General features: G+C 41.1%; 2 protein-coding genes across 2 annotated transcripts in view; both read right to left on the bottom strand.

Moving 5' to 3' along the window:
* Positions 1-13,032, bottom strand: part of LOC127528026 (craniofacial development protein 2-like) — a 1,148,403-nt gene that overhangs the window by 651,355 nt on the left and 484,016 nt on the right. The gene's annotated exons all lie outside the window — the stretch shown is intronic.
* The window catches only part of LOC114660741 (uncharacterized), a 149,051-nt gene that overhangs the window by 80,546 nt on the left and 55,473 nt on the right, over positions 1-13,032 (bottom strand). The window contains exon 6 of the mRNA XM_051928530.1: positions 7,208-7,359. Coding sequence (XP_051784490.1) covers positions 7,208-7,359 — 152 coding nt within the window. The remainder of the gene's footprint in view (positions 1-7,207; positions 7,360-13,032) is intronic.

Below are 13,032 nucleotides of genomic sequence, written 5' to 3' on the forward strand. Positions count from 1 at the left end.
GTCCACTACCTTACTGTCAAAGGTTCGTTCAGACTTTACCCAGATATGACTTTCATTGTAGCCTTACAATTGTGGGTGTGCTCTCTCCCTCACTCCAACTGATCAAGCTGACAAAGGAACTTCGTTCCCAGTCCCCGGTGAACAGATAAGAGAATATATGAAGGCAGAAAAGCAGGCTTTAATACATTTTAATCTTTAGGCCTTAGTCAAATAGTGCCACAAGCAAAGCACAATAATGTGTAAACACCATAAATCCTGGTACTGCTAGATGTTTAGTTTTTCCAGGCCGCCCATTTCTTGTGTTGCTTAAAGTGTCAACAGTAAGTCACTGCATTCTTGCACTCACTTCACCCACCTCCTGTCTCTCTCTCTCTCTCTCTCTAATCAGCTCTTTCACTGATCTTATATAACTAATCTGTCTCCAAGAGAACTTTGCCTTTTTAAAAATTAAATTTCTTGTCTCCAAAAAGTGCCTTCTGAGCTCATATGCTTCTGTCATTGGAGTCAAGAGGATATAGTGAGCCATGCTTGTGTAGCTTGGAAACGGGCATTATAAAAAGCACCATCCTAAATTGCACTTTGTAGCAGATGTTATAAACTGGAGTCCCAAAGCACAAAGTCGTAAAAACACTTCCAAATATTCCCACTAGAGGCTGATTTACTGTCAAAGCCTGGCTAGATAAAAGGGCAAACACAGGGTCTTAATTAAATAAAAGGTTTATTTTTTTCAAAATGCTCTGTAACAAAAGAAGACTCTGTAGAACACAAAAGATAAAAGGATTTGCCCATAACAAGACTCATAGCAGTCCCATAGCAAACAAAGTCCCAATACAGTAATCTAATGGCAAAGTTAAAAAACAGAGCAGAAGGTCAAAAGTCCAGAAAAATCATCAAAAAAAAAACCAAAACACAGTAATAGACACAAGACCTCACTAACTCAAGAGCACATTCACAGTAAACTGCAACATACTGTAGGATATCCACTGCCTTTACAGGGCTGAAGGCAGTACATTGCAATAAAAGGCAGGTGGTCCTCCTCTTGTGGAATAACCCAGAAAGCACATGGAATGTAACACAGGCATACACACATAAAGAGAATCAAAAACCAGGAATAATGCATATAATAAACAGACATATTAACAAAAACAAAAGAAACAATAATGAACAAAGGCAGTTGAACCTGAGCCAAGGGAGGAATCTTGGATGAGACATAACTGTACATATACTTCATTATAAATTGCACACTGTGCTAGATGTATTTGTTATCTCCTGCAACTAAACACCACCCAACAGTTGCATTCCTAAAATTCTAGACTTACTGTACAGTGCCACAGAGTTTTTACACTTTCTGCTTAAACTAATTATAAAAAAACATCCAGATAATTCTTAAGCAAACACCAACGGATTAAATTTTTTAATAGCCAGATAATATGAGTAATACGAGAAGCTGCTTTAACATAACAAGCTGTTTCAACATAGGAAGGAATAAAGCCTCTTTGTAAAAGGTCCACATTTTAAATACTACAAGATATCTGAGATTGGTATCAAAACATGGAAAGATTCCGTTATCAAATTAGACATCTCAGCACAGACTCTACTCTAGAATGCCCATGAGTGGGTGGATGGCCAGTTGGCCGTGTTCTTCTGGACAGTGACCATGTTAGACTTCCTCTTTGACATCCCTTTTATAACTGATCATGGACACCCTAGTAGTTTGTTATCTCCAGGGATGTTGCTGACTGAAGTTTATCTTTTCCACTTCTCCGTCATCATCTGGCCATAGTTCAACAAATAATTAATGGACAGATATTGCTGGGCTTCATTTATGTTAAGTAAACTACATTGTTCTACTGTCTGTTGAAACAAATTTGTATCTTTACGTGTCCTCGTTTTGTAATTAGTAATGTGTAAGTTTGTATTTGTTTCTACCTGTGAATTTGTCACAGTGTTCTGTACCTGCACTCACTGAAGAGTGATATACAAAAATACATTCAACTGAATTGAACTGAAATTACGCAAACTCCATATACACATAGGCCTAGCCAGACAGTGAACAAAGATCCATGGGACTGTGAGGCATCCTGTTATTGACGTTGCTGTACTAAAACAAGATTGATTGAAAGGAGTAGGATTTTTTGCTACATTTTGCTATTTTTCCTCAAATTTCATTGAGACCATTTGGATATTTTGTGTCCAAAGCCTCAATCCAATGATGTTCTCTATTAAGTCTGCATGTCTTATTCCAAGTTCTGTCATATTCTAAACTGAACATGACTAGATTAGGATTCCTTTGTCTAAAGTGAATATAAAGTGAAGTTGATTTATTCCCATTTTCTATCAATCTTAGATGTTGTAAAAATCTCTCCCTTAATTTATTCTTGGTCTCCACAATGTAGATTGCTCTGCAGTCATGACACTGAATTCCATAAATACGATTTTTCTCCCTGTATCTTTTGATTTTCCCCCATATCCTGTGTACAGTATGTCATGCTACTTGGTGAGTCTCAGTTGGAGGTGAGTGCGACTATGGATGTGTGCATGAGAAGCCCTACAATCAGCTGGCACCCCACCTAATGTTGGTATCTTCCTTGTGATCTTGTGCTTTCTACTGGTATAGGCTGTTGCCCCTTGTGACCCTGAATTGGACTAAGTGACTTTGTTATGTTTATTTTATTATTATGCTGAGTTATGCCAAACCCATTCCTGAAATACTAAAATAACAAAACAGAGAGCTAATGTTGTCTTTTCAGGCTAATACTACATACACACCAGTTCATCTTTCTTCTGTTCTGCCTTTTCTATCTCCTTAGATTGTGCTGGAATGAGGAGATAAAATGCCATAAGAGAAATAAAATAGAACAATCACAGCCACACAGTCCTTGGAGAACTGCAGTATCTGTCAGGAGTTCATTCCACTCTTTTTTTTTGAATAATTAACTCATTATCACATTAAATGACACAAATGGCAGCCCGTCCCAGTTTGGGAATTGTTGGTAGTTACCTGGAGCCACTATTGCTCTCAAGAAGCTAATCAAACTGAGCTTAAATTTTATAATTTAATGGGGGTGGGGATGACATGTTTATGTCTATAATAACATACAAAATCATTGTTTAAGGTAGGATGTGAGGCCTAGTAGCTAAGGCAATAGGTGTTTAAAGAGAACCTTGCCAGACTAATTCTTACCTCTTTCTCATTTTATGTTTCTGTTAAAGTCCCTTAAACTTTCGATGTCACAATTATTTAAAAAATGTATCATAAGTCTACTTTTCTAAAGAGTCAGAAGAATGATATTAAAGTGCACATGTGCTATATAAAATACATCCTGGGTTCTCCTTTTGTGGAGTTTACATGTCATCCCTGTTTCAGAGTGGGTTTCCTATGGGTGCTCTGGTTTATTCTAACAGTCCAAAGACATGCAAGTTATGTGAATTGGTGATACTAAATTGTCCCTAGCCAGTATTTGTATGTATATGTGAGTGTGTTCCCCTGTTGTGGACTGGAACCCTGTCCAGGGATTATTTCTGTTTTGCACTCTATCCTTGCTGAGATAGTCTCCATCTCCCCCGCTACCCTGCTTAGGATAAAGCTGATTTAGAAAATGGATGTATTCATCTACTAATCTATTTTTGTTACTTATGTATTGCCCTCTGAGTTTGCAGTAAGTCAAAGATTATTCTGGAAGCATCAGACATGAGACAGGCATAAATTATGGGTAGGACACTGTGCTATGGTGGAACACACAAAGGCACTGGGTTAGTTTAGATATGCCAAGCAGCTAAACAGACATTTCTTTAGGATGTGTAAAGAATCGGGAGAACCAAGACAAGTCCCATACAGACAAGAAGATGACATACAGATTCCACAATGACGCTGTTTCCTACCTCTGTGAGAAAGTAGTGCTATACACTGCATCCCTGTGCCAATTACTGCATATACAGTATGTTACATGCAGAAATGCAGTTAATAAAGTATTTCTTTAATATTTTTTAATCCATCCATCCATCCATTGTCTCCCGCTTATCCGAGGTCGGGTCGCGGGGGCAGCAGCTTGAGCAGAGATGCCCAGACTTCCCTCTCCCCGGCCACTTCTTCTAGCTCTTCCAGGAGAATCCCAAGGCGTTCCCAGGCCAGTCGAGAGACATAGTCCCTCCAGCGTGTCCTGGGTCTTCCCTGGGGCCTCCTCCCGGTTGGACGTGCCCGGAACACCTCACCAGGGAGGCGTCCAGGAGGCATCCTGATCAGATGCCCGAGCCACCTCATCTGACTCCTCTCGATGCGGAGGAGCAGCGGCTCTACTCTGAGCCCCTCCCGGATGACTGAGCTTCTCACCCTATCTTTAAGGGAAAGCCCAGACACCCTGCGGAGGAAACTCATTTCAGCCGCTTGTATTCGCGATCTCGTTCTTTCAGTCACTACCCATAGTTCATGACCATAGGTGAGGGTAGGAACATAGATCGACTGGTAAATTGAGAGCTTCGCCTTGCAGCTCAGCTCCTTTTTCACCACGACAGACCGATGCAATGCCCGCATTACTGCGGATGCCGCACCGATCCGCCTGTCGATCTCACGCTCCATTCTTCCCTCACTCGTGAACAAGACCCCGAGATACTTGAACTCCTCCACTTGGGGCAGGATCTCGCTACCAACCCTGAGAGGGCACTCCACCCTTTTCCGGCTGAGGACCATGGTCTCGGATTTGGAGGTGCTGATTCTCATCCCAGCCGCTTCACACTCGGCTGCGAACCGATCCAGAGAGAGCTGAAGATCACGGCCTGATGAAGCAAACAGGACAACATCATCTGCAAACAGCAGTGACCCAATCCTGAGCCCACCAAACTGGACCCTCTCAACACCCTGGCTGCGCCTAGAAATTCTGTCCATAAAAGATATGAACAGAATCGGTGACAAAGGGCAGCCCTGGCGGAGTCCAACTCTCACTGGAAACGGGTTCGACTTACTGCCGGCAATGCGGACCAAGCTCTGGCACCGATCGTACAGGGACTGAACAGCCCTTATCAGGGGGCCGGTACCCCATACTCTCGGAGTACCCCCCACAGGATTCCCCGAGGGACACGGTCGAATGCCTTTTCTAAGTCCACAAAACACATGTAGACTGGTTGGGCAAACTCCCATGCACCCTCCAGGACCCTGCTAAGGGTATAGAGCTGGTCCACTGTTCCGCGACCAGGACGAAAACCACACTGTTCCTCCTGAATCCGAGGCTCGACTATCCGACGGACCCTCCTCTCCAGGACCCCTGAATAGACTTTTCCAGGGAGGCTGAGGAGTGTGATCCCTCTGTAGTTGGAACACACCCTCCGATCCCCCTTCTTAAAGAGGGGGACCACCACCCCGGTCTGCCAATCCAGAGGCACTGTCCCTGATGTCCATGCGATGTTGCAGAGGCGTGTCAGCCAAGACAGTCCTACAACATCCAGAGCCTTGAGGAACTCCGGGCGTATCTCATCCACCCCCGGGGCCCTACCACCAAGGAGTTTTTTGACCACCTCGGTGACCTCAGTCCCAGAGATGGGGGAGCCCACCTCTGAGTCCCCAGGCTCTGCTTCCTCATTGGAAGGCATGTTAATGGGATTGAGGAGGTCTTCGAAGTATTCCCCCCACCGACCCACAACATCCCGAGTCGAGGTCAGCAGCGCACCATCCCCACCATATACAGTGTTGACACTGCACTGCTTCCCCTTCCTGAGACGCCGGATGGTGGACCAGAATCTCCTCGAAGCCGTCCGAAAGTCATTCTCCATGGCCTCCCCAAACTCCTCCCACGCCCGAGTTTTTGCCTCAGCAACCACCAAAGCCGCATTCCGCTTGGCCTGCCGGTACCTATCAGCTGCCTCCGGGGTCCCACAGGACAAAAGGGTCCTGTAGGACTCCTTCTTCAGCTTGACGGCATCCTTCACCGCCGGTGTCCACCAGCAGGTTCGGGGATTGCCGCCACGACAGGCACCGACCACCTTACGGCCACAGCTCCGGTCAGCTGCCTCAACAATAGAGGCACGGAACATGGCCCATTCGGACTCAATGTCCCCCACCTCCCTCGGGATGTGGTCGAAGTTCTGCCGGAGGTGGGAGTTGAAGCTACTTCTGACAGGGGGCTCTGCCAGACGTTCCCAGCAGACCCTCACAACACGTTTGGGCCTACCACGCCTGACCGGCATCCTCCCCCACCATCGAAGCCAACTCACCACCAGGTGGTGATCAGTTGACAGCTCCGCCCCTCTCTTCACCCGAGTGTCCAAGACATGTGGCCGCAAGTCCGACGACACGACCACAAAGTCGATCATCGAACTGAGGCCTAGGGTGTCCTGGTGCCAAGTGCACATATGAACACCCCTATGCTTGAACATGGTGTTCGTTATGGACAATCCGTGACGAGCACAGAAGTCCAATAACAAAAATGAAAGTGTGAATTTATGTTTAATGAGTTTTTCATTTGTTGTATTTCTGAGTAATTTTTCTGACTTTTAAAATAGGGTCTGGAACAAGTGCATCAACATTTTATCTCTATAAAGCATTCCATCCCGTGTGGTCTGGCTCACAAAGAGCAAACATATGCAAATCACCATGAAACAGCTTTGTCGTCATTTGAGCAGGCACTTGGTGGTATGGTTAGTCAGTTAAGGCAATTAAAATCCGCGTATTGTGCTCCGTATTTTTGCCCTTGTCAACTCTCTTTTTCAGTGTCTTTTATTGGTTAGCAGTTGCCATCGCACAACACTCACAGCTCCTGCTAACATAAGTTCATGTTGTTTAATCAATCAAGATCAGTTTCCTAGCAGGCTTCACTTATCTCACTCCTTATTTAATGCCATTTCTCTTTTTTGTCAAATACATTCATCACATTGGAATTCTGTCTTCTGAAGGAGTAATAAAACAGTGATTTACTTTTTGTTTAAGAGAAGTGATTTTGCCTTATCCTTGTACTTTTCTTTAAGCCCTGTCACCTACTAATGTATCTAAGCTTTTCTCTGAGTCTCTTTTTCTCTGAGAAGCACACTGAGGTCAGTTAACAGCAAGAAACACAATCTGTGCAGCCTGGCAGGAAAGTACACACCGATTTGAACATCAGGCTCTACACACTCTGGCCTCCACTATTACAAGGCAGGCGAGTTCAACAAAACAGATATACATTTGCAGTTTCAAAAAGTATGCAGTGTTAAAAATAACTTTTTTTAGTGGTGTGCTTACCTTTGATTCACTTTTGCTTTGACAAAGTCCCAGATTTTTCTGATGCTCTTCTCTTCCTTTCCTTTATATTTCTGATTTCCTTGTCTCTGCTTGTTTTCAACATCTTCAATTTGTTTTGGTGTAGTAGGAGTGAGCCACTCATTTTGCACTGTCTGTATAAAGAAGACAAGTCTTACATCTGTTCCCTTAAATAAGATTACTGTAAACTGGAAGGTAGCTGGCATCTTTAACATGGGGACATGTCATATTCATATAGTCAAAATAAATCTGTAGTGTAAAATGATTTTCAGGAAAGAATACAATGCACAGAAAGAGAAGGTATACTTTTAATTACACAGTATCTATCTATCTATCTATCTATCTATCTATCTATCTATCTATCTATCTATCTATCTATCTATCTATCTATCTATCTATCTATCTATCTATCTATCTATCTATCTATCTATCGTAAACAACAGCCGGATCTTCCACCCAACCAGGGCACCTTTATAACAGAAAGACCGGGGGATAGTGCTTGCACGGGGCAGTACCTCCCCCCGGAATGACAGAGGGCAGTCCCTATGGCTTTCTAGAGTGCCACGGGTTTGGAGTAGGTAGGTAGATAGATAGGTAGATAGATAGATAGATAGATAGATAGATAGATAGATAGATAGATAGATAGATAGATAGATAGATAGATAGATAGATACTTTATTAATCCCAATGGGAAATTCACATTCTTCAGCAGCAGCATACTGATACAATAAATAATATTAAATTAAAGAATGATAATAATGCAGGTGAAAAACAGACAATAACTGTGTATAATGTTGAATGTTAATGTTTACCCCCCCGGGTGGAATTAAAGAGTCGCATAGTTTGGGGCAGAAACAATCTCCTCAATCTGTCAGTGGAGCAGGACAGTGACAGCAGTCTGTCGCTGAAGCTGCTCTTCTGTCTGGAGATGATACTATTAAGTGGATGCAGTGGATTCTCCATAATTGATAGGAGCCTGCTGAGCGCCCTTCACTCTGCCACAGATGTTAAACTGTCCAGCTCCATGCCAACAATAGAGCTTGCCTTCCTCACCAGTTTGTCCAGACGTGAGGCGTCTTTCCTCTTAATGCTGCCTCCCCAGCACACCACTGCGTAGAAGAGGGCGCTCGCCACAACTGTCTGATAGAACATCTGCAGCATCTTATTGTATAGAGTATAGAAGCTCAGTCCTGTTAGATGTATATCTATCTATATACATAAATATGGACTAGTACTTATAATCTCTCCCTATTATATGGTACCTATATATCTATTTGAAATTTACACTTTCTCTCCCTATTATATGGTACCTATATATCTATTTGAAATTTACACTTTCAAAAATAGAATAGAGTAAAAACTATTTCAGTTTCAGAAGCTAGCTATTAAGCTGACTGGTCAACTGTAAGCTACTGTCATGCAACAACAAAATTTGCATGACAAATTTGTGGCTTGAAAAGAACAACAGAACCCTGAGGAAATTAGATCAACCTGCTCCAGAACCTGCTCATTAAAAATGGTGCTCATGTAGAAATGGATTCAAAAATAGAAAAACAATTTTATTATTCACCATTTTTATGTAAAAATTGAATTGTATTGATTATTAGTTATTGTGTTAAAACATTTAATAAAAATTTCCATTCTTTTAAGGGCATCCTGAACATGCACCCCCACACACAAACATAAGTACTATACCTTCAGAAAGTATTAAGACCCTTTCACCTATGTCACCTTTTATGTTGCAGCCTTGTGCTAAAATTAATTCAATTCATTTTTATCCTCATCAAACAACATTCAAAAATTAGTGAAAATAGAATTTTAGAATTTTTTGCTAATTTATTACCAATAAAAAACTGAAATATCACATTAATACAAGTATGCAGACCCTTTGCTTAGGTGCAGCCCACTGCAGTGATCATAGGTAAGATGTTTCTGCGCCCCATTTGGAGTACACCTGTGGTCAATTTCATTGATGGGACATGATTAGGAAATGCACACACCTGTCTCTATAAGGTCCCACAATTGATAGCATACATCAAAAGGAATTGCCTGTAGAGCTTAGAGACAGGATTATGTCGAGGCTTAGACCCAGGGAAGGTAGCGACAAATTTCTACAGCATTGAAGGTTCATAAGAGCACAGTGGCCTTCATGATTCTTAAATGGAAGATGTTTGGTGCAACCACAACTCTTCTTAGGGCTGGCGAAACTGAGCAATCATGGGAGAAGCACCATAATAAGAGAGGTAACCAAGAACTCAAAGGGTCATTCTGGCTGAGCTCCAGAGAACATGTGTGGAGATGAGAGAAACTTCCAGAAGAACAACGGTTGCTGCAACACACAACTAGTCTTGGCTTTTTGACAAAGTGACGAGACAGAAGTATCTCCTTAGTAAAAGATGCATAGAAGGCCGTTTTTAATATGAACAAAGGATTCATAGACGGTGAGAAACATGATTCTCTGGTCTGATTAAACCAAGATTAGTGTGATGTTGTGAGGAAACCAAGCTCTGCTCATCATCTGTGCAGTATGGTGGTGGTAGCATCATGTTGTGGGGTTGTTTTGAAAGAGCAGATAGGTTTGAGGAAATGCTGAACCAATCAAAACACAGAGATATTCTTAAAGACAGGCTCCTCAGCCCTCCGGACCTCAGACTGGGCTGAAGGTTTATCTTCAAACAGGACAATAACTTTAAGCACAAAGCACAAATGACACAGGAGTGGTGTAGGAACAACTCTGGGAACATTGTTGAGCTGACCATGCACAGCTTGGACTTGACCCTAACTAAATATTTCTGGAGAGACCTGAAAATAGTTGTCCAAGGTAGTCTCCAACCAATTTGAGAAAGCTTGAGAGGATCTACAAAGAAGAATGCAGAAAATCCCCTATTCAAAGTGTATGAAACTTGTCACGTCATACCCAAAAAGACTCCAGGGTTCTTCAACAAAGTACTGAGAAGAGTCTGAATACTAGGGTCAATGTGATATTTCAGTATTTTTTATTTTTAATAAATTTGTAAACATTTCTGAAATCCCATTTTCACTTTGTCATTATATGGGGTATTGAGTGTTGTTTGATGTGGGGAAAAAATTATTTTAAATGATTTTAGCACAACAGCTATAACATAGTAAATGTGTAACAAGTGAAAGGATCTATATACTTTTTGAATGCACTGGGTATAATATACACATAATACATTTCTGCATGGATAAAGCTCAATATCTACTACCCACATATGAACACAAAGGAACTTCACATCTAGTTATACCTTTCTTTCAGAACAAATGAAGTCTCTGATGTTGTTAGTGAATTAAAGGAGTGGATGGAACAGAACTGCTTGTCTTTAAAAACAGACAAAACAGAGACACTAATTATAATTATAATTATAATAATTATTGGAGGGATTGATTGATGCCGGTCGCAACAATATATTATCATTATTTAACTCAGTTCGTATCACCATTAATTTTATTGAATTAGCCTGCAATCTAGGCGTTATCTTTGACTCTAGCGTGTCACTTAAAGTGCACATTACAAAATTGTCCAAAACATGTTTCTTCCATCTTAAAAATGTTGGGAAAGTAAGGTGTTTTCTAAATATCCGGTATACTGAGAAATTAATTCATGCATTTATTTTTAGTAGAACTGACTACTGCAATGCGGTATTCACTAAATGTTCAAATTGTTCTTTATACGGCTTCCAGTTAATCCAAAATGCTGCTGCAAGAATTATTACAAGAACAAGAAGATACAAATACATACAGTAACTCCAGTTCTTAAATACTTACACTGGCTCCTGGTAAAGTTTAGGGCAGATTTCAAAATCCTACTTTTAATGCATAAAGCCTTAAATGGCTAAGGTCCGGCTTATTTATCTGAACTTATCATTATTCACAAACCAGAGTGCACATTAAGATCTCAAGATGCCAATCTGTTTATGATTCCAAGAATTGGTTACAGAGCCCCTAAACTGTGGAATGGTTTGCCTGCTACTATAAGAGCTGTCCCTTCAGTCTCAGCTTTCACATCCTGGTTAAAGACTCAGTACTTCAGTTTAGCATACATAGACTAGGTTTAACGTGAATTTTAACGAAAAGTGTTGACATGACTTGTCCATGCTTTTATCACATCCTGCATCGATTATTGTAACTCGCTGCTGGCAGGTGCCCCTTCTAATCTCATATCACAGCTCCAGTTGATTCAAAACTCTGCTGCAAGAGTCCTTACTCGAACCAGCAACAGTGAGCACATCACATCCATCTTGCTTCACCTTCATTGGCTCCCTGTGTCTTACAGGATTGAATATAAAATTCTATTAATAACCTACAAAGCTTTAAATGGCCTTGCACTGGATTACATCAGTGACCTTGTAAATCACTATGCTCCTGTTTGCCTACTAAGGTCCTCGTCTGGTAATCTTGTTGTGCCTCACACTAACCTGCACTCTATAGGTGACAGAGCCTTCAGCTCCATAGCACCCAGACTTTGGAATGACCTCCCAAAATTAATTAGATCAGCTGACTCCATTCATTCTTTTAAAAAACAACATAAAACTCATTTATTTAGGAAGGTTTTTAAATTAACATTCTGCCCTTTCTTTCAGTTTACCTCTCTGTCCAGGTGCTCAGGATAATTTGTGTGTCTGTTATATCATAAATTAGGTTATTTGTTAGGTTTTTCTTTTAGTATTGAATTTAGTATTTTACTCTGGTTTATTGTTCTTTATTCTATTTAATGCCTTATTATCTGTTTCATTGTTCTATTCAAGAAAACATATCCAATGTAACATATACCCTGCTGTTTTTTTTTTTCTAAGACTCTGTGAAGCGCCTTGAGTATGGGAAAGGCGCTATATAAATAAAATGTACTGTATTATTATTATTATAAACTAGAGCTGCTGACTAACTGTGCATTCTGCATCTCCGTTGTTAGTCATTAGCACTAAAACATAAGTAATAATGATAGTTATAATTTGTTACTAACCCTCACCTATTCTGTTTCACTTCTCAGTACTCAAATGTTGTCTGCCTGCCTAAGGAAAAGTAATCTCTGATGGACGAGCACTGGAATCATCGGGTAGAAGGGTCCTTTCATCATATTGGCTGGCCCATCACTGACTCAGCTGTAGAATGGTCAGTGGTGGGGAGGCAACTTAATGGCTGAAGTCACAAGGACTATGAACAAATCTGAATTGTATTATGTGATATCGTCTACTCTTGCATTTTGCTCTGTACTTGTAATTTTACTATTGTACTTATTGTACTATCATATTTTATTGAGGATCACTGTGGTCTGTTCTGTGTATTGTATTGTATTTACCCTTTTTTCTGATACCCACTGCATGCCCAGCCTACCTGGAAAGGGGTCTGTCTTCAAATTGTCTTTCCCAAGATTTCTTCCATTTTTTTCCCTACAAGGATTTTTTTGGGAGTTTTTTCTTGTCTTCTTAGAGAGTCAAGGATGGTGGGCTTTCAAAAGACAGGGCGTGTTAAAGTCCAATGCGGCAGTCCTTGTGTGATTTTGGGTTATGCAAAGATAAACTGTATTGTATTGAAGGCAAAAAACCAAAGTCAAAATGAGGTAGGAGAAGACCATGAGACACCATGGCAGTCATGACAGCAATTCTGATTAATCAATCAAAATGCAGACCAGAACACCAGTTTCTTTGCAGGACTGGACAGAGTAAACATGTTAGAACTAAAAGAGAGAAGGGTTGGATGTGAAAAAGAATGGAATTCTTGTGCACATATTGCTCAAAGGAAGATTGTGGTACCTTGTTAAGTCAGTCTAAGGGTGGAGGATACTTAGT

This window comes from Erpetoichthys calabaricus, chromosome 1, assembly GCF_900747795.2.
Source record: "Erpetoichthys calabaricus chromosome 1, fErpCal1.3, whole genome shotgun sequence".
NCBI lineage: Eukaryota > Metazoa > Chordata > Cladistia > Polypteriformes > Polypteridae > Erpetoichthys > Erpetoichthys calabaricus.